The following is a 21,686-nucleotide window of genomic DNA, read 5'->3' on the forward strand; positions in this document are numbered from 1 at the left end:
TGATGAAGATGATGATGATGATGATGAGGATTTTCACGAGCTCACTTTTCCTCAAACTTTTTTTTTTTTTACTTTGCAGAGCTTTAAAATTCTCGAAATGCGACTGAATAAATGCGCTGATAAAAAAGTGGCTCTGTATTTGTGAAGACGTCAGATGAAGCAACAGTTAAGTTCATGTCAGTCGACTCCTGTGGCGTCGTGACATCACAGACTCGTCCGTAGATAAGAACATTTTATTTTGTGACACGTCTTTTCTGTGAATGAGTTTTCATTGTGAAAACACAAATCCGGCTCAGCTGTTTATATAAATATATACGGCTCTGTGTTTTTTTACACAATAATATTGGCGGCACTTTACAAACATCACAAACTTATGACTTTACATAACAAATATTTTCTTAATGTAAAATATGTTAAAATAAAAATTTCCTTAAAACAAAGATTTTTCCAAAGACGGGAATTCAACTCAACTTTCTGACGTAGATTTCAGAGCAGAGCTCCTCTGGTGCAGTTTGTGATGTGAGCCCGAGTGTTTCTCCTCCTCAGACAGAAGCAGCTGATCTGGTACAAGTGAGCGAGCGGCGTCGGCAGAGTGACGCAGGAAACACCAAACACAATGTTCTTCTCTCAATGTCCTCCAGTAGCTACCTGATCGCACCACAGCGCCCTCAGGTGGTCTTTTGGAGCAGCAACCCGGTGAACACATTGTCCTCTGACTCCGTCCATGCTCCTCCCCTCAGTTCAGGCCTCACCTCCTCCCCCTCCCTCAGCATCAGGAGGCTCACACCTGTAGCTGGCCCCGCCTCCGCCACCACCCATTGGTGTAGAGACGCTGGAGCTCCGCCCGACGCCCTCCGCAGGACCACGTGGGCGGGGCCCGGCCTCAGGTCCAAGGTGAGGATGAACAGGTAGAGCCCGCCCACCGGAGCCGTGAAGGTGCCGGTGTCCGAGTGAAACTGACCCCGGTTCAGAGACGCATCGAATGTGATGACGCTGTCCGAGAGGCGTAGCGGAGATCCCGCCACGAACATCAGGGAGACTTCTGATTGGTCGAACAGCACAGGAACACCTGGACAGAGAGGAGGGTCATTCGACAGCTTCACGACTCAAGTGAAAACGTTATTGACGTAGACGGTGGACACTCTTTGTAACCAGTCGCCCTCTGCTGGTCAGTTGAGAGAATACGGGTTTCAGACCGAGAGTCTTTGTCTATTTTTATCGACTCGTAGAAAAGAGTAAGACTCCTTGCTCACCTGATGAACCCCTCTTGTGTCGATGGTCTCCTCCTCTTCCTGATCCGTCCTTTCTTCCTCCTCCTTTCTTCCTCTTCTCTTTCTTCCCGTCTCGGTTCTTCACGAGCTGCGACAGTTTGTCGAGGTCCAGCGTTTCCTCGGATCCCACCAGCACGTCTGCGTTGATGAACACGTTATTGAAAACCCTCAGGTGCTCCTCCAGGCCTCTCTTCAGCCACGTCACCTCCGCCTGCAGCTTGGCGGCCTCACCCCTGGGCTGCACCTCCCCCGGGGTGGGGGCGGTGGGGCAGGGGCAGGGTTTCTCCTCCAGCTGCTGCACCTTCAGGTCCAGCTCCTCCACCGTTTTCTCCAGGTTCCACAGATCGCTGCCGTCTCCTCCCAGGTCCACTGGTCGCCTCCCGTCAGGGTGGAGGAGAAGCTGTCGCTCCCTGGATGTTTCTCCAGCATCGCTCCTCCTCATGTCACCAGGAAGCCAGTGGTCAGGAGGAAGGTGTGAGGAGGAGGGCTGGTCAGCAGGTGGCACCTCCTCTCCACCTCCTGGGAACAGAAGGAGAAGAAGAGGAGAAAGTTTATTTCTGTAAACACTCATTAAGATAATCTCAACTTTGTGTTGGTGGTCGCTGCCTCACACATCAATAAATATAATTATTACGTGTTTGTTTTGTAGTATTTTCAAATTCGAGTATTTTCAAAGATTCAAATGTATTTAAATCGTTTACACAGAAGCATCAGAATTAACTTTAATTCATTAACGAAAGATTCATTCAACTACTTTCTATCACTGATAAATACTAAATGAAAAGTAGCTCAAATAAAAATAAAGCAGTATAAAGTTTTGTGTTGAGTTGTTGTAGCTTCTCCCAACTGCCACTAGGTGCTGCTAAAGAGTTGGATGCATCCTGCAGAGTGTGAAATCTACATCAATCATCTTCCACAGGAAAAACAAGTGAGAGGTGAATCTAACGAGAGAAGAAATGAACGAGTGGAGAACAAACGTCCGGTGAGAAGCTCCTCCTGCTGGTTCGTACCTGTCCGGCTGTCGAGCGGCGACCTGATGCTCAGGTTGTGAACGCTCAGCTGCTCCTGCAGGTGCCTCAGCTCCTTCTTCAGGGCCGGGATGGAGTTGGCCTCCTGGTCCTGGTAGGGCCACTCCAGGAACTCCAACACCTCCTCCCCCAGCAGCAACTCCAGCACGTCATTGTGTCGAATGGTGTCTTTGAGCAGAGAGTTGAAGGAGCTCGCCAGATGCTGCATCTCCTCCTTCAGCCTCGTGTCCCGCTCCCGCAGACCCCCGACCTCGGCCTGGACGTCCGTCAGCGAGCTGCTCAGCCGGGTCAGGGTGCGGTCCAGAGTCCTGGTCCTGTTCTGCTCCGAGACCAGAGACTCCTTCACCTGCAGGACGTTAAAGTAGAAGACAAGGTCGGCATGTTTCTTTTCTTGACTCTGTGCTTCCAAACTGTCTAAGTGTTCCTAATAAACTGACAGCTGAGCGTTGGGATACATTTTTATTTCAGATTTTTAATTGCGTCTTCAGTAAAAAGCGATTGGGTGGTTTTATGTTTCCCACCTGTTGGAGGCCATGTTGAATTGCTTCCACTGCCGGCTCCCAGTCGCTGGCCCCGCCCCACTGCTCCACCTCTCCTGCGTTGTCCTCGTCCAGGGCCATTTTGTTCTCGTTAGCCAACGCCGTCACGTTGGCGACGCTCCTCTCCAGCAGAGCCACGGCGGCCGTCAGCCCTTTGCAGTCGCAGTTCGCGGCTGAGTGGTTCTGGTAGAGGGCGGTGAACAGGTAGTCCGTGTCCACTTCCACCTCCTGCAGCTGCTTACTGTGCTGCGTCAGGTTCAACGCCAGCTCCTCCACCCGCCCCAGCACCCCCACCTTGGCGGCCTCCACCTCCAGCCCCGTCTCCATGAACAGGATCTGAGTGTTTCGGGCCGTCTGGTTGATGAGCTTCTCCAGCTGCGTGAAGTCCCACCTCAGCTGCTGGACGCTCCCCAAGGTCACGTCCACGTCCTCCATCAGCCCGCTCACCTGCACGTGATGAAGACGCAAGAAGTTGCATTAGTTTATAAGCTATACTGCAGCAGGCCACCAGGGGGCGATCAAGGCCCTTCGGTCCATCCCTATTTACAGAGCTGACACAAAAGACCCACCTTCACCGTGTTGTTGACCACCATGTTGTCCAGTCGCTCGATGGCGTCCCACAGAGAGGAGGAGCCTGAGGGCTGCGGCGGCAGCTGGTGGGGGGGCAGGGAGGAACGAGGGAGCCGATCGTCCGGCGGCGTCTCTGTGATCTGATCCTGGTCGACCTTCAGCTCCGACAGCGTGGTGTTCATCGCCTGCAGGCTGACCTGAGACCAGAGACAGAGGTCAACGGCTGAGACTAATTTATGACCATTACAAAATTACGAGTTGTTATTATTTGTCCCTGGCGTCCTCTGACCTGCAGCGTCTTCTGGTGGCGTTTCAGCTTCATGTCGATGTCCGTCTTGAAGCTGGTGAGGTTGTAGTGCAGCATTGCATGCTGGGAGTGCAGCCTGTTCTCCAGGTCCATCCGCTGACCGTGCATCTGCGCCCGAACGTCCCTGATGTGCTCAAACACCTCCTCCAGTTTGGCCTCCAGCCGCTCATCCACCGCCTCGTCGTGCTCAGGCTCCTCCAGGACGCCCGCCTGCAGCTTCGCCCCCTGCTGGCTGCTCTTCAGCTGGGCCACGTCCTGGGCCAGGTCCCCCACCTGTCGGCTCAGGTGCTCCAGCGAGCGGTTGAAGCCCTGAAGGACCGGCTGCAGATGGAACATGACCAGCTCCATCATTTGGGGAGCAGTTAGGACAGCGGTGACGCCTGGGGGAGGGAGGGAGGCACCATCATTTTAGATTCAACATAAATAAATATAAATATAAACCGTTATAAAAGTTTTATGTCTCTGCAACGGTGACACCCGGTGGCCGGAGGTACTTTGGGTCGTCAGTCCGTTCTGTTCTTGTGAACGCGATGTCTTCAGAACCTCGGAGGTCAAAGGTCGCAGCTATGATGGGTGGAGACAAGCGGAGATTCTAGTTTCTAAATATCTTTAAATTTAGATTTGAAAAGGGCAAAAGGTCACTGAAGTTATTTAGGAAGTTTTTACTGATCTGATCACAAAGAGCTTCTCACACCCACACTCCAAACTAACTTTAGCCACAGAGCCACAGGAGCGCTGATGAGCTATGACCCTCTGGAGACCTGGAGTTGTTCTTGTTCTAAATTGGAGCTGTGTCCAAACTGGATTTTAAAACACAGCCGCTCCGCCTGGAAAACAGTCGGAAACAGAAAACGTCTCAGCTGCTGTTTCCGTCCTGTGGGCGCTCTGCCTCTGAAAACACGAGTGATGCTGCTGACGCACAGCGGGCCTCCGCGGAGACGAGCCTGCCGAGAGTGTTTCCAGGAGATTAGATGAGATTTCACAGTTTGTTCCTGTTGCTCCAGAAGAGACTGAGAGAGAGAGGAGCCAGGAAAACACCGAGACCACAGGACGCTGCCCGTCCTCAGATCTGATCTGTTGTTCCTGAGGTTTGAATCAAACTTCTTACATTTCATGATTCTTCTTCTCAGGATCCTGAGAAAGAAGCTGCTATATAAATATATCAATATATAAATATATATATGCATATATATACACACAGATATATATATATATTCTGAGTTTGTGTGGTGACTTCATCACGATCATGAGAGTTTTGGGAATTTTTTGGAAGATTTTTGAAGTATAATTACTTCACAGAGACTTTTAGTTCCAGTCTCAGGTCGGAGGTAAAGGAAACACACACACACACACACACACACACACACACACACTCAGTGATCTCAGCCTCTTTCATCACAACCTGTTTTCATTACAACAAACCAAACTCTCTGTTCCCACATGCTGCAGGACCCTGAGAGGTCAGAGGTCACTGTACAGTGAGGCCACGCTGCGACAGGAAGTTCCAGGTCACCTCTGACTCCAGCTGCCGGGGGGGGGGGGTGAAATCAAACACCCCTGTCAGCTGGTAGCGTTCTAATGGTTGTCACTCTGATTTACGGAGTCGCTCTGAGTCCACTTCCTGTTTCGGACAAAACAACGTCTGTTACACAACCGAGCTTCTGTTTGTTCTGTCGTAAAAGTCTCAATTAAAAAGTGAGACGACACTTTAATGAGGCCCGGGGGGGGGGGACGGAGACGTTAACACACAAGAAGAAGAAAAAGAACCTGCTCACAACATCTGAAGAGAAACTTTAACGTTCAACCACCAAACCTTTCTTTTTTGAAACTTCAGAAACGATGAAGTGATAAAGTTCTAAAAGAAGATAAAAACTAATCGACAAATTAAAATACACAGAAAACATCGAATGGAATAAAAACTAAAAACTAAGAGGATATTTCTTTGGTTCTGTAGATGATGTCACTGATTCTGCAGCTCTCTGTGTGTTTACCTGCCACACTCATATCAACATAAGATCCTCGGAGGGAGCGCTCCTCACTCTCCGCTAGTGAAGATGATGCTGACGAGTTCGTTCAGCTCAGATAAAAAGTTAATTAAACCACAGAACGTCCCTTTAACGATGATGATGATGATGATGATGATGATGATGATGATGATGATGATGATGTCACGCTGCTGGTCAGTGAGGTCGAAGGTCAGAGAGAACAGAGAACTGTGGGAAACAGAGCGAGGCTCCGCACAGGAAGTGATGTAATGCACATGAGGGTCCGGTGACACAAGAGGTATAATATGGTGTCAGCACACACACACACACACACACACACACACACACACACACACACACACAATGTAATGTATGGGAGACAAAAGAAAGAGAGGATTTCCTGTGGAGGAAGTGTGTGTGTGTGTGTGTGAGTGTGTGTGTGTGTGTGTGTGTGTGTTCCCCATAGGATGTGAATGAGACATCAAGATTATCAACATGATGCCGCCAACACACACACACACACACACACAATGATGGTGTAATGGACTCACCATGAACGTGCTGATGTTCTCCATGTTCTCCATGTTGTCGTTGTTCTCCACGTTCTCCATGTTCTCCACGTTCTCCATGTTCTCCATGTTCTCCATGTTCTTGATGTTTATGTCGGTGGTCGTGTGTATTTGCGTCGTGCTGTGACGTGTGATGGGACTTGTGGGCGTGGCCTGGCTCCGGGGTAGCCTGCATGCCGCTGCGTCGGTTGGTAGCGTTGCTGGCGTCGTACAGTTCGGGGGGAGGTGCCTGGTGGTCGTTCTGCTCACGGTTCGGGTCGCCCGGCTGGAGCTGCACGTCTGAAACACGTTTAAACAGAAGAAGAAAGAAAACGACTTTGTTATCATCAGAAAACTGTTTCTTGAGTTTTTAGCCGTGAGGCGTTCAGTGCACCTCTGGTTCAACAACCACTGGTTACTGATTAATACTGAGGAAGATGGACGACATGACAACAAAACATCTGGATCACCCCCTGGTGGCTGTCTGCAGTATAGCTCATTAACCCCTCCTCCTCCATGTTAGCAGACGGCACATGGACCAAACTAAAAACTCAAAGTTGAATCAGTTATTTGATGACATGAAAACAGGCGGACTCCTGACTGGTCGGGTGTTCTACTCTCCAGATGCCAGTGTTTGTGTCCTCTGGGGTATTTTGGCTTCATGTTTGTGCAGCGGGAGGAAGCGGAGACGCGTCTTTATTTACAGTTTATACCTCAAACATTCCAGATAAATCCTACAGACTTGTAATAAATAGTAAAAACATGGACCCTTAAAGCTTCGAAAATTAAACTGAGGAAGAGAGAGATCAACAGGACGTGAGGCAGACAGGTGGAGAGTGAGACGTGGGCGGAGGACGATGTATTTTAAGATTTCTCAGCTGGCGTCATTGTTGAACTTTGAGTTCAGGAGAAAGAAGATTCATGTCCTGCAGAGTCCAGGACAAACACTCAGGGACAGAACTCTGAGAAAGATCTGGTGCAGACTGAAGTTAAAGGACAGTTGAGTCTTGGTGGACGTATGAGCTCATCTCTCCAGTTGTCTAGGTAATGTCCTCCTCCGTGTTCAGGAGGTGGACACGGAGACAGAAACATCTGCAGGTTGTAAAGTTGTAACGAGATGAAGACTCACCTCTGGATCAGCAGGTTCCTGTCATTGTGTTTTAATCACATCGACTTCAGCCGCACAGGAAGTCAGTTCAATCAGAGGCGTGGTGTTTCAGTAGTTTTCTCTGCCACACGTACCCTGCAGTACTACACGTACCCTGCAGTACTACACGTACCCTGCAGTACTACACATATCCTGCAGTACTACACATATCCTGCAGTACTACACATATCCTGCAGTACTACACATATCCTGCAGTACCACAGGTACCCTGCAGTACTACACGTACCCTGCAGTACCACACGTACCCTGCAGTACCACACGTACCCTGCAGTACCACACGTACCCTGCAGTACCACACGTACCCTGCAGTACTATTGGTACAACACAGTGAGGTACATATGGTTTTCCAGCTGTTCGTTAACCTGAGTGACAGTGGACAGGAACTGTTACCCCCACCCACCTGTGCTGTGCTGAAGTTAAAACAAACAAACCCACTCAGCCTCTCTCTCTTCCTTCATCAGGTCACACTCGTTTCATTTATTCTCAGGCTGCCGTGACCTCTGACCTCTGTACAGTCTGATAACAAACCTCCGGCAGCACGCTAACGTCCCCCCCCCACCTTCATTGTGTGAGTCACTGTGTGTTTACAGGTTCGAGGATGTGGGAGTTGGCTCGGGGGGGCAGTGCGGCTCGCTTCCCCGGAGGCGGGAGGCGGGAGGGTGGAGGAGGAGGTGGAGGAGGAGGTGGAGGTAGTGGAACCTTCTCCTGACCTGAGCTGGGGGTTTATCAAGGTTGAGTGTCGCTCTGCACTGTTTCCTCACTTTGTTAAAGAGGCGACGAGTCAGAGCGCCCTGACTGTGTGTGTGTGTGTGTGTGGGGGGGGGTAAAGTATTTTCAGTTTGACTTCCTGTTTCGGTTCTGCTGCGTCGGCCTGAAGAACCTCTCACGCCTGATGTTTACGTTCAGAGTGAACGTTTCCTCAGACTCGTCGTTTGATTCAGACGATCTGGTGTCGACCTCTCAGAGTCAGTCTGACATCATCGCTGAGTCTCAATCACAGAACAACACGAGGAACGAGCTGCAGCTGTCGGTTCTACTCTCACTTTAGGTTTAGTTCCTGAAACCTGTAAGAGAGGGGGCGTCGTACCTGGAGCTCGGAGCTCCACCCTCTCTGCTTCAGATTCTCCGGTCGGACCCGAGCCTCCAGAATCCAGAGGATGAGGGACTGTCGGAGGAAAACACAACGAGACGAGAATTTATTTATCTGTATGAGCATGTTTCACACACGAGGAGAAATCTGGAGCACTTTGCATCATGCTAAATGAAATCTAAATAATTCAAGAGAGAAGGAGAGGAACTGAAGATGAGGGTTCATGAGGGTTCAGATGATGCAGAGCGGAACATTTCTAAAACTTCTCCACGGTTTCTCTGGGAAAGTCAACAACTCAGATGAGTCTGATTGATTCACAATCATCTGTGAAGCAGAGTGAGAGCTGCAGCGACGGGTTCTAACCTCCCGGACGTTAAAGCTTCAAACGGATATCTGAAGCTTCTAGACCTCAACTGCATCCTCACATGTTCCTCACATGTTCCTCACGTGTTCCTGACGTGTTCCTCACGTGTTCTGCAGGTTCTGTATGTGAGAACAAACGTCTGTGTCTCTGGACAGTTTCTGGATCTTCTCCTGCAGCTTCTAGTAAAACATCGAGTGAGTCCATGTGAGAAAACATCTGGAAACTTCTCAAACTTTCTTTGAACGATTCTTAATTTCTGAACAAAGAAAAAGAAAAGACTGCGAAGAGGAGAGGACGACCTCCCGCAGAATCTGCCCTCCCACACACACACACACACACACACACACACACACACACACACACAGAAGATCTGGACTAAATTAAGCTCCTCTGTTTTTCGAGTGAACATTTAAAATAGTCTCCAGCAGAGAAAACAGAGCTGAGTGAACGAGGGGAAAACCAGAGAGAGACTCACTGAGTCACTGAACAGCTTCGTAGTTTTCTCAGTTTCAAACTTGATGAGGAAATTAAACACGACTTAAACACGACTCTTGTCGTTCAACATTCGTTAATTTGATAAAGCCTCATTTGCATTTTTTTAAATATTTGTGATCAAAGTCATTTGTTCCCTGTTCGTCTGAAGTGTCTCCGAGGTAGAAGTAGTAACCACGTACATGTACTCAGTTACTGTACTTATACACATCTGTGTTATTTGTCCTTCGCAGGTTTTCACTGAAAACCGGAAGACGGCAGACGTGCCTGGATCTGTTACCATGGTGACGCACCTGTGTCTTCACAGTTGTGTCCACCGTGTCCCGGACAGCAGAGCCACTGCAGAGAGGTGACGATCTTCTGCTTCTGTTTGTAGAGAGGTCGGTTGGACAGCTTGTACCTGCACACACACACACACACACACACACACACACACACACACACACACAAACACACACACACACACACACACACACACAAACATTTGAAAGGCGTCTGATTTTATCAGAGTAAAACTTTCTGAGGTTCTTGTATCAGAACTGATTCAGACTTCAGGTCTTAGTTTTACTGTTTTAACTTTTATTTCTCTCTCTCTCTCACACACACACACACACACACACACACACACACACACACACACACACACACACACAGACAGTGTAGTTGCACACTCACATGACCACCTGACAGTCAGGGATCCCGCTCGGACAGGGACTCTGAGACTTGATGGTGTACTTCTCTACTCCACACTCCACCATCGTTGTTACCACACGCCTCTGCACAAACGCACACCAGTTCCTGTGCAACACACAAACACACAAACACACAAACACACACAGGTCAAACACGTCGGACCAGCAGCTGTTATCTTGAAGGAACAGCTCAGCATTTGGAGAAATGTTTATTACTAGTTGACTTCCTGTCTGCTGACTCCACTGTAATGTTTCATAATCACTTGTGTGTGTGTTTGTGCGTCTTTAGACAAACTACGACCTCGTGTTGCTCCAGACTCGCCGCTCGTTAACCAATCAGACCTCAGAATGATGATGTCGCTCTCTATGCTCAGTAACGGATAAAGTTTCCTCGTGTGTCACATGAGAAACATGTTTCTCTGTTTTTCTGATCACGTGACGACGACGTGGTCAGAACTTTATTCTGAGAGATGATGACGCTTCTATTGTTTCTACAAACTGACTCAGAAAAACCTGCATCATTTCCTCTGATGTCACTTCCTGTGGAGAGGAAACACACACACACACACACCCTCAGTTCTGTGTTGACGGCCGATCCAAAACCTTAACCTAACCCCACCCACACAGATACACACACTTTGAATTCAACACACGAACACACTGTGACGTATCTCACACCTCGAGTCTCAGCAGGTTTAAAAACATCGCAGAATAAATCTTCATCTTCAGCTTCGTCTCTTCAGACTCGTCCTCTTCGCTCCGTTTCTCTCGCAGCAGAACGTTCAGCTTCAGAGGAAGTGAACTTCTGATCAACACACGATGGAACAGGATGTTTAACTTCAGGAATTTCTTCAGTGCTGAAATGTTCTCGTTCCCTCAAAGCTGAGATTTGACAGTATTTCCCAGAATGCATTTGAAAATCCTCAGAGAATTGACTTTATTTAATAAGAGATAAAAGTTTAAAGAATAAATGAATCATCTCAAAGTCTGATCAGGTTCCAGATCCTCATCACTTTCTTTTTCTCTTCTGTCTCTTCACAGCTCTGTTTGTGTTGCTGCAAAGCCATTGTGTCTCTGTGGTTGTTGTGTCTCTTTGTGTCTCTGTGGTTGTTGTGTGTCTCTTTGTGTCTCTGTGGCCGGTGTGTGTCTCATTGTGTCTCTGTGGTTGTTGTGTCTCTTTGTGTCTCTGTGGTTGTTGTGTGTCTCATTGTGTCTCTGTGGTTGTTGTGTGTCTCTCTGTGTCTCTGTGGTTGTTGTGTGTCTCTTTGTGTCTCTGTGGTTGTTGTGTCTCTTTGTGTCTCTGTGGTTGTTGTGTGTCTCATTGTGTCTCTGTGGTTGTTGTGTCTCTTTGTGTCTCTGTGGTTGTTGTGTGTCTCTTTGTGTCTCTGTGGTTGTTGTGTGTCTCTTTGTGTCTCTGTGGTTGTTGTGTCTCTTTGTGTCTCTGTGGTTGTTGTGTGTCTCTTTGTGTCACCTCTGGATTCTGTTTTCAGACTAAAGAGAAGAATCCGTTTGTTTCCTCGACATCAACATCCGGTCACTTTGCTTCTGTCCCTGAGTGAGAGGAGACGTCACTTTGTCCAAACAGCTCGTCTCCTCTGGACCAAACGTCCTCGTGCAGCTGTTTATAAGCGACAATCTTCTGCTTCCAGGAAGAGGTTGAAAAAACCAGCTGAGGTCCGCAGAGTTTCTGCTGCCGAGTCCAAGAGACGTGACGGATGTTTGAGTCTGAATAAAGACGATCGGAGCAGAAACTCTGATCTCAGATGAGACAAGATCAAGAATCCTTTATTAGTCGACACCGAGGACATCAGCTTCTTCTGAAGCGGCAGCGTCCGATCAGAGGAAACTTTGAGTCTGTGGCTTTTCCCTCGAAGGAGAAATGAAAACAGGGTCAACATTCGTAGGAAAGTTCTCAGATTGTGACTCATCACATCACAGCTCCACAGAAATGTTCTTATCTGATCTTCTCTAGATTCACAATCATCACTTTGTCTTTGTCCTCCAGCTGCTGCGTCCTCAGTGAGCAGACGATGCCTTCAGGGTCACGTTATCTGCAGCTTTCATCTCAATCTGTCTCCTGACTGAGCGTCTTCTTCTTTTTCAAAATAAGAGCATGGAGCCTCACACACTAACAGTTCCTTCAGATGATTATTAACAAAAGTTAACAAACGACGTGATAACACAGGAAGTAGTTGTTTTAGTCATTGTTTTTCTCTTTCATCGAACAGTAACGTTCTCCACCTTCACTACCTGTTGACCTCTGACCCTTTCTGCCCCCCCCCCAATATAATACACCCCCCCCATCCAATCAACATTCAGCGTCCAAAGATGAAAACAGAGGAACCTGAAGAACCTGCAGCACATGAGCGTTTCAAGTGTGTGTGTGTGTGTGTGTGTGTGTGTGTGTGTGTGAGTGTGTGTGTGTGTGGTAGGGGCTGGGGGGGGGGGGGGTGTTTTGTTAACGGCCCTCAGGATCATTTTACCAGGACACGAGCAATTTCTTGTGGATGTGGGACAAAGCGATGGAGCCTCTGTGAGTGCACTCGATAAAAATGTCCCCCGAGACATTTAATCCTCTTATTTAGTCTCAGAAACTCTTTGACACGTCTCAACACGTCTAAACACGTCTAAACACGTCTAAAACATGTCTTACGTCTGAACTTACGTGTTTTAGTCATGTTTTATATGTATTTCAGACGTGTTATAGACGTGAGATTTTAGAAACTCGTCCAAAACTTCCTACAACCAAAGGACATAACGATATTTATTGATTCAGATTAACATCGTTAATCTTTTATCAGCCCCCTGGTGGCTGGCTGCAGTAGAAGCTTCTCCGTGTTAGCAGATGGGACATGAACCAAACTCAGAATCACTGATGTTAATCTTCACGTTGCTGAGCTTCATTAAGTCACGAGAACCAAACACAGTCAAAGTTCTTGTTTCATGAAGAGAGAACTTTTCTCCTCCAGAAGTAAAAGAGGGAGATAAGTGGAGCGGAGCAGGAAACTGTTGACGGAACGTAATGAAGATGAATTGATTGGAGTTCTTTAAAGGAAACTATGTGCAGGTGTGGTCAGAGGACACACACACACACACACACACACACACACACACACACACACACACACACACACACACACATCATCATCTAATAACGACGTGATGTTCAGCTTCTATCAATGATAATTAATCTTGTGTCACAGTTTTGTTTTTCTTCTTCTCGTCCATTAATCATGTGGAGAAAAGGACTCGTCGGGTTTATCTGCCGACACCTGTGACCTCAACTTTAACCTCAACCTCAACCCGACGTTCACCCGAAAACCGAGTGTGGCCCTCAGACAGCTCGTAGAGGACGTGAGGAGCCACCAGAAGGTCCTCACACACACACACACACACACACACACACACACACACACACACACACCAGTCAGGCCTAATGCACACAGAAGAACCAAACAGGCGACTGTTTTGACTGCCAGCCTGAACATAATAGGCTGGTACCACCCAGGCTGTTCACACACACACACACACACACACACACACACACAGTCACATAGACTTCTATAGAAACCACCAGTGGAGTCGCCCCCTGCTGGTCATTAGAATACAGACACATTTATGTTCATTTGTTTTACACAACAGAACTTTACGATGATGAATCTAATGGTCACTGATCATTTTCTCGTCTCTACAATCAGCAGACTCTTGGTTCACAGATGAATTGATTGATACGATATCAGATAACATCAGTTTCCTGAAGTCTGACGTGATGACACGAAACAGGAAAATGTTTCAACATCACAAACTATTTAATTGTTAATGTTGAAAGAACGGAAGATTTTAAATGAACCTGGATAATGAACAGATTATCGGATGTATCTGGACTCACCCATTTCGGGGTGGAAGGTTCCCCCTCTCTCCCACTCCTCCTCCCAGCTCCTCCTCCTCCTCCACATCAGGGTCTCGTGACCTCAACTCACAGTGAACGCTCGCCAGTAAACCCAGCACCAGCAGCAGCTCCCCCACCGCTGTCATGTCTGCTCCAACCACCACACTGAGGAGGCTGCAGACCACCAGCTGCTTATAAACAGAGAGGGAGGACACACCCCCTGTTTCCTGTGTGTGAGTGTGTGTGTGTGTGTGTGTGTGTGTGTGTGTGTGTGTGTGTGTGTGTTTACATCTCTACTCGACCTTTTCTCCTCTCATCTTGTTGATCTGATCAGATTTGGACGAACAAGTTAAAACGTCCTCTGAGAGTAAAAGCAGTGAGAATATCTGAGACATTGTTTTCACACTCAAAATGTTTAGTGAGGCCACTGGGACCTCGACCTTCGACCTCCGACCTCGACCTTCGACCAAAGTCTTATGAGTTCATCCTCGAGTCAAAGTGAACGATTGAATCACATTGGAAGACATTTGCTCTTGAGACATCACAAGGACAGACAGATGCAGTTTGTCTCGTTAGCTCCTTCACAGTGAATTCTTTCTGTACTGATTCATCTTTAATCGAATGAGCTGAAGCTCGGAGACTAAAAGAACAAACCACGTCCAGCTTGTGTGGTTTGTTCTTCTCCTCCTCTTCACTCCTTCTTTTCTCTCTCTGTCTGTCGTCATCTAGTTCCTGGAGAAGTGATAAGACGACAGGAAGCCCTTTCTGTGTGTGTGTGTGTGGTCCTGTACTTGGAAGACACTAATGTTTGAGACCTGGAGGACGAGGACAGCGTCGGCCCTCATCACCAGAACATCTGGAATCTCCTCGTCTTCCTCTTCTTCGTCCTGAGGTATTTGGACTCTTCCACTTTCACGTCCGTCACGTGTTAGAAACCTCGTCAACACGTCCACTCAGGACTTTTCTAACACGCCTCCATCCTCCGATCTCTCCACTTTGATTTCTGCTCTTTGTTTATTTGTTCTGTGGTTTGAGTGAAATGAAGCTTCACTTTAAAACCTTTTAAAATGATCTGCAGCAGCAGGTTAAAGTGAAGCCTGAGGTGGGGGGGGGGTCTGATGGTTCCTGTCCGGGCCGACAGAGCGAGGGGCTTTTCCACCGGGGGGTGGGGGGGGGTCATTTCCGAGGATTGTTACTGAGCTGTGAGGAGGTGGAGCTAGATTAGAAACATGTGACGAGCAGAGAAAGTGCAGAGTGACGCAGCTCGAACTTTCTATAATTATCTTTTAAAGATGTTTCATCAAACGTGATCAGAGCTGACGAGTCTCGTCTGTTTCACACAGAAACTTTTTCTCAGGTGAAAAGTTTGTGGTCAAACTGTAAAATCCAACCTCAGTTAATTTGTTGGTCCTAACTGCATCTGATGAATCCGTTTATTTGAGTTTCCCACAAACATGTTGTGAAATGAACCTGAAGGATTAATGAGCAGAAATAAAAACCCGACGCTGTGGATGAACGGGGCGTCAGCGGTGACGTCAGTGACCTCAGGGAATCGAACATCAATAAAAGAGTCGACGTCAGGTGAGTTTTCTTTTTCTCTGTTTATCTCGACACAGATTCTTTGACACTTTTCACAACAGTTAATATTCAACAGCTCAGACACAGAAAACTCGTCCACTCTCATAAATAACATCAATGTATTTTCTCTGGACATATATTTTTCTTCAGTGTTTTTTCACGATCACGTTGCTTTGAATGTTTCAAACGAAAAGCAGCAGCAAAGCAGAACGCTTCTTTTTTTCCTACGTTGTGGATGAATTAAAGTTTGAACATTCTCAGAGTAGCACCAGACAAAGTAGAAAATAAGTTTAAATATGCCTTTAAAAAAACAACGGTGCAGCCCCCCCCCCCCCATAAATAAATAAAAACAGAACTGAAGCAAACAAACAGGTAGAAAGATCCTGAAAGGCACTTAAGTGATGAGACAACCAGATGATAATATAATTCAATATAACTTCTAATTCAGATCCGACCAGAAAGAGACTCTGTCACAGTTCATCCTCCAAAATCAGCGTCTGATCGTTTCTGATTCCGAGCGTCACGAGACTGAATCCAGGGGTCAGACAGCAGCTTTTATTTACATTTGTGAAGAAGAAGAAGAAGAAGAAGAAGAAGAATGTGAGCGTCTCCAGATTATAACAGTTTAGATTATTTGTTTAGAATCATAAACTCCTCATCGTCACGGTGATGATGAAAGGACCAAAGGCACAAATAAGAAAAAGTCATAGAAAAAAAAGCTGAAACTGAATCTGCAGCTTCTGGATCTTTATCCAGTTTGAGGAAATAAATGAACGTTTGATTTAATGAGATTTGAATCTGTGGACTTAAAGAAACTTCATTCTATTGATCAGAATGATGAAGAAACTTTTTAAATTCATGAGTGACACAAAAAACACGTGGATGTGTGCGAATATTTCCGACTTGTGTGTTTCGGTTGTGAATGTTTGACCCCTGGACAGGAAGAAACTTTTTAAACACAAGAACTGAAAGTCGTAACACGGTTTGTTGTTTTTTTCACTTTCAGACGATGGTCACGAGCTTTAATCAACAGATTCATTTACACTTTGTCTCTTTAATCAGACCGAACGCAGCGAATCATTATCTGTTGTACGATTCACGACTTCAGAAAGGATTCATCAACGTGTGGAACTGATTCAGTGACTCGTTTAAAATCAAGACACTTTTTATCATAAATTTAATTCTCAACATTTACAGCTGCAGAACTGACGACTTATCAGAAAGTGTGAAACTCGTAATAGTTTATTTATAACAGACTAGAAAACACTGATAACAGACGATAACGTATCAACACATGTGAAGACATTTATTTCAATTGTTTATCAATGTTTAATATTTCTTTTTTATAATATTTTCACTGGTTGTGTTCACTCAGCATCTTCCACTGGAGCTGTTGACAAACGATATTCAGTTATTAATAGTTTATTTACTGGAACGTTTCATATTTATCTTCCTACATTCAGACGATTCTACACAAACAATCATTTTATATAATCTAATAATTCTGCAGCTGTAAATATTCAAACGAAGTTGTCTGTGTGCTCACTGAGAGAACCGCTGTGTGTCTCTGTCACTGACTGTGTAAGAGATCATGTGTCCGATGATTTGGTTTTATACAAATACAATCTAATTGAATTTTGTTTCAAAATTTGGAACTAAAAAGACAAAATATTTCCTCTGAGGATTTTTCCCAAATTGGTGAATCCTTGTTTTGATGAAATGTTTGTTAAAGGATTTATGAATCGTAGTTAAACCTTTTAAAACCGCAGCCTGGTCAGAAAGTGATTCTGTGGTTTGAGAACACGGACGTTCTGAGTGAATCTGATCTGAAACCTCCGTCACCGAGCTCAGTGAGATTCTAACAAAATGTCACTGAGCCAGAAAACTCCTCAAACCTTCGGACGCTTTCCTCTGATGAATCTTTTTCCTCTTTGTCGCCTCTTCGTGGTTTCGTCGTGTGTCACGTGATCCGTCACGTGATCCGTCACGTTACCTGGATCGATGGGCCGGCAGCAGTCTGTAGTCCTCCGCCCTGTCACCATGAAAAAGGTCTGTGGTGGCTCAGGTTGTGGGTTTGATTCCCCCCTGGATCCACTTGTGGTGCTGTTAAGGTGCTTTGAATCAAAGCGTCAGCAGACGACAGAAATCTGTTCACAGACATTTCCACACAAACACACTGCAACAGGCACACAACAGACACACAACAGACACACAACAGACGGCAACACGTTAAAAACATTCTCAGACATTTGGACGTGAAACTTGCTCAAGTCTGACTTTTCAATCAATCAAATTATTTCTATCGCTCATTTTCACAAATCACAATTTGTCTCTTAAGGCTGTAACGAGAGACGTCCTCTGTCCTCAGCTCAACAAGGGACACGTCCTTTTTACTATTTGATGACTCACTAAGTATTTTATGACTCACTAAGACTTTTAAAAATATATCTTCTTCTTCTTCTTCTTCTTCTTAACCCCAGTTTACCTGCAGTCGTCTCCTCCTGTGCTGATCACGTATTTGTCGTCGTGGGAGAAGCGGATGTTGGTCACATGAGCCGAGTGGCCGAGGTAGCGCTTGTGTTTGGCCTGAAGACAGAAAACAAACTGAACCTTTCTCCCTGATGACGATTTATAAACTTCAGCTTTGTGTAACGGTCTCACAGAGTTCACATCCTGAACATGTGTAATAAAGAGAAATCCCTGTTCAATCCTTCACACTTCATTTTTTATATTTAACACTGACACACACACTGATGGAGAGATGTATCCAGACTTAACGTTTACTCTTCTTCTACTGAGATTTAAGTTTTCAGTTTCAGTTTTAAGGTTAAATATAATGATTTAAAGCTTTTTAACAGAGAATTATATTTTTTATTATTTCCACACATTTATCTTATAAAACCACTTTTAGTTCAATGACTCATCAAATGTGAAATGAAGTGTGGTCATGTGATGGTTGAGTCGTTGGTTTGGTTCAGTGATTTATTTTAATGACTAATTAAAAAAAATTACTTCCACCACTAATTTACACAAACTTATATTTTTTTTTAAAATTATTTCTTACATTTCTTTCTCTCAACATTTTATTTCAGATTTTCTATCTTTACAAAGTGTGAAAACATTAAATGTTGATAACACCAGTGTTTTTCATGTGGTGAGAAGTTCTTTCAAAAGAATTACAACCTGGTGAATGAAGACACAAAGAAAATAAAGAGATCTGTGACTCACAAACTTCTCTGTGCAGGGGAAGTCGAACAGTTTGACCAATCCGAAGTCGTCGCCGCTGACGATGTTCAGGCCGGCGTGAGAGACGCAGGCGCAGTTCACGTCGGCTTTGTCTGCGTTTCGAGGCCAAATCCCTAAAACCTCATCTCCGAGAACACTGAGGGAGAAAAACATGTTGCGTCAGAGCAGCTGAACTCTCCGTTGATATCTTTACTCAGGATCATCAGCCTGCAGCTCGACTGAAAGAAGATCCCGTCACCTGGTCCAGGTCGCCCACGTGATTCTGTCGATGGCGGTCTGATCGCTCACCAACTTCCCTGAAGGAACCTCGAAGACCTGCCGCTTATAAACTCCTGTGGACACCTGCCCACACACACACACACACACAAGGTACTTAGATAAAGTGAACCCTGTCTCTATATATATATATATATGTGTGTGTGTGTGTGTGTGTGTGTGTGTGTGTACCTGTATGTAACAGCTGTCAGCGGAGAAGTCGAGCTGCAGGATGAAAGCAGGGATGTCGCTGCAGTAAACCAGTCGGTTCAGACTCGGTCCTCCGCTCACATCGTACACATCCACCGTGTTCTCCCCTGAACCGACGGCCAACAGCTGCCGGTCCGGACTGAACCTGGAGATTTGAATCTGTGTTATGACTGAAACATGTTTTCTCGCTCTGACGTTCAGAAAACATCTCCGTCCTCAGGCTGTCCTGGATTTAGCTCCTGTGAATTGTCTCTCGCTCTCTTACCGGATGTCCTGGATGGTGACGTTGCGATCTCGTTTCTTCGCCCACATCTTGAGGGAGTTGGCGAGGAGGAGGAGGAACTCGCCGTTCTTCATCCCCACGGCCAGCATCTCCCCATCAGCGCTGTAGGTCACACAGCGAGCGGCGTGGCCGACACACACCTTGTTCAACAGTTTCTAAACAGAGAGTGAGGGAAGGAATCAGGACAGTCACCAGTCATAAGTGAAATCACATCGCCCCCTGGTGGCTGGCTGCAGTACAGGTCAGTGATCTGTACCTTGTCCGTGAGGTCCCAGAGTCTGATGGTGGCGTCGTCGCTGGCGGTGATGCAGAGCTCTTTAGCAGGATGAGTGGTCAGACCCCAGATGCCCCCCCGAGCGTGACTGTCCAGCAGCAGGTTGGACGCCGCGTTCTTCTCCCCGACCTCGATGACCTCCCCGTCCTTCGTCCCCACCAGGATCTTCCCCTGAGGGAGGAAGAGGAGGAGTTGAGGAGAAAGTTGGGAGAAGATGGAAGGATAAAACTCATGAGAGTATAAAAAGGTCTCACTTTTCCTCGGCAGACGGACCGGACGCACTCAACCTGCTGTCCCGTCTCCAGCTGGAACGCTCGACAACGCTTCATCTCCTGATCCCAGAGCTTCACGGCGCCGCCCTCCTTCGTCCTGACACAAGCCCAAAACATTTCACTGCTTTAACTTCCCTCTTTAAACGCAGCTACACAGAACTTGCCAGATTCACTTCTTTTCCAGAAAGAGCAGACTGATGACTCACGGCCTCTCCTTGCCACCGGTGACGATGAGTCCGTCTCTCAGCGTGGTGTACATGGTGAAGACCGGCCCGGTGTGAGCCTTCGCCACAACCCTCAGCAGATAGTGGTCCCGCCACACATACACGTCCCCGTTAATGGCTCCGGTGAACGTCAAGTTATTCTGCAAATACACAATTCAACAGTAAACTGGAGACATCAGGCTTCCAGGTACAGAGACAACAAGTGAACTCACAGCGGTGAACTCACGGCTCCGAACGCGACGGACAGCATCGTCTGCATCCTGCCGTCCTCCACTGTCCCCACCACGCCCTTTTTGTACATCAGAGCACCACCGGCCAGCGTCCAGAACTTCACGTGTTTGATTCCCACTGACACAAACTGGGAGTCGGAGTCTGGCCGAAACTCCACCACGAAGATCCGGTCCGGGTGTCCGGCTTTACTGCAGACCTTGGATCCTGCACAGGAGACATTTTTTAATTCTCCAAGAGTTTGATTTAAAAGTTAATTATTTAACATCCGAGGTGCAGAACAAATATCTAATAAGACACATTCCAGACTCTTTCAGACCTTAAAGGGATTTTAAATCAAGCTGCTCAGACCCTGAATCGATCAGAAGATAAATTCCTGTGCCACCGGGCTTCTGACATAATGTGTGTGTGTGTGATTATTGATCAGAGAAGAGTCTGACCTTCCTGCCAGCGCCACACGGTGATGGTGTGTTCAGGTTCCACGCCGACAGACAGCAGCAGCTTCCCCGTGGCGCTGAAGTTGACGTAGCCGACGCCTTTAGCGTGAGGACAGCGCAGGACGGAGAGGGTCTGTTTGCACATGGCGTCCCACACGTGGATGGAAGGTGTGGTGCCTGCATGAAGGTGAAACCGAGGTCTGGTCAGAAGACGTCACACACAGAAAGAACGTGGGACTAAAATGACAGGAAACATTGAGGACAAACAGAGCAGACAGAGGATCAGAGCAGCTTCCAGACACCCTGAGAACCAGAGCAGCTTCAGCTGTAAGGAAACCAGACTCAGGCTTCAGCTCGTCTCCGGGTCTCAGGGTGTCTGTCCTGACTGGAGAGGCAGTGTTTACCTGGGAGTTCACTGACGTCACCTGAGGTGTTGTGAGAGCGATGGTGACAAATGAGGCCAGCCAAAACGCACACACACAAAAACAACAAAAGAACACACAAACAAATAAAACTGATGAAAACGGACAGATTGTTGCTGCTTGAATTATGAATTTACTTTTTAAAACATACTCAAGGGTCTAAAAGAGTTTTTTTAAAGCTTAGTGATGTTGTTTCTGTTCTGTCAGTGGGAAAAAGTCAAGCAGGCAAGTTCACCAGGAAGCAGAGGAGAGAAGAGCAGGACTTATTTAGTAGAAACACACAGTCATGCAGACACACACACACACACACACAC

At 46.8% G+C, this 21,686-nt stretch overlaps 2 protein-coding genes and 1 long non-coding RNA gene across 11 annotated transcripts in view; 1 reads left to right on the top strand and 2 right to left on the bottom strand.

The window, feature by feature from the left end:
• Positions 1-219: 219 nt before the first annotated feature.
• On the bottom strand, positions 220-14,108 carry mmrn2a (multimerin 2a). 5 transcript variants are annotated; one of them, XM_069538597.1, is made up of 11 exons: positions 13,944-14,107; positions 10,038-10,160; positions 9,656-9,762; positions 8,504-8,581; positions 6,252-6,548; positions 3,698-4,095; positions 3,408-3,605; positions 2,821-3,285; positions 2,282-2,645; positions 1,254-1,790; positions 220-1,069 (listed from the first exon to the last, which is right to left on the bottom strand). In XM_069538597.1, the coding sequence occupies exons 1-11, from the start codon at positions 14,087-14,089 to the stop codon at positions 669-671; spliced, it is 3,114 nt and encodes a 1,037-aa protein (XP_069394698.1). In that variant the 5' UTR covers positions 14,090-14,107; the 3' UTR covers positions 220-668. The 5 variants fall into 5 exon arrangements, with proteins under 5 accessions (XP_069394698.1, XP_069394701.1, XP_069394700.1 ...); XM_069538600.1 differs by lacking the exon at positions 13,944-14,107 and adding an exon at positions 10,733-10,856; XM_069538599.1 differs by lacking the exon at positions 10,038-10,160.
• A 1,016-nt stretch (positions 14,109-15,124) lies between these two features.
• On the top strand, positions 15,125-18,229 carry LOC138413630 (uncharacterized). The gene is made up of 2 exons (XR_011246038.1): positions 15,125-15,524; positions 18,002-18,229. It is a non-coding gene; the product is annotated as an uncharacterized lncRNA (long non-coding RNA).
• LOC109644580 (echinoderm microtubule-associated protein-like 6) overlaps positions 15,530-21,686 on the bottom strand; it is a 40,919-nt gene continuing 34,762 nt past the window's right edge. For 3 of the 5 annotated variants that reach the window (XM_069538604.1, XM_069538605.1, XM_069538603.1), the window contains 12 exons: positions 21,355-21,375; positions 20,954-21,127; positions 20,512-20,720; positions 20,268-20,425; positions 20,044-20,158; positions 19,772-19,960; positions 19,498-19,670; positions 19,215-19,377; positions 19,006-19,109; positions 18,750-18,903; positions 18,007-18,107; positions 15,530-17,697 (listed from right to left, as the gene is read on the bottom strand). In XM_069538604.1, coding sequence (XP_069394705.1) covers positions 17,673-17,697; positions 18,007-18,107; positions 18,750-18,903; positions 19,006-19,109; positions 19,215-19,377; positions 19,498-19,670; positions 19,772-19,960; positions 20,044-20,158; positions 20,268-20,425; positions 20,512-20,720; positions 20,954-21,127; positions 21,355-21,375 — 1,586 coding nt within the window. In that variant the 3' untranslated portion in view covers positions 15,530-17,672. The remainder of the gene's footprint in view (positions 17,698-18,006; positions 18,108-18,749; positions 18,904-19,005; positions 19,110-19,214; positions 19,378-19,497; positions 19,671-19,771; positions 19,961-20,043; positions 20,159-20,267; positions 20,426-20,511; positions 20,721-20,953; positions 21,128-21,354; positions 21,376-21,686) is intronic. The other 2 variants (XM_069538607.1, XM_069538606.1) reach the window with 1 other exon arrangement.

The sequence above is a fragment of the Paralichthys olivaceus genome, chromosome 14, assembly GCF_024713975.1.
Source record: "Paralichthys olivaceus isolate ysfri-2021 chromosome 14, ASM2471397v2, whole genome shotgun sequence".
In the NCBI taxonomy this organism is placed as follows: Eukaryota; Metazoa; Chordata; class Actinopteri; order Pleuronectiformes; family Paralichthyidae; genus Paralichthys; species Paralichthys olivaceus.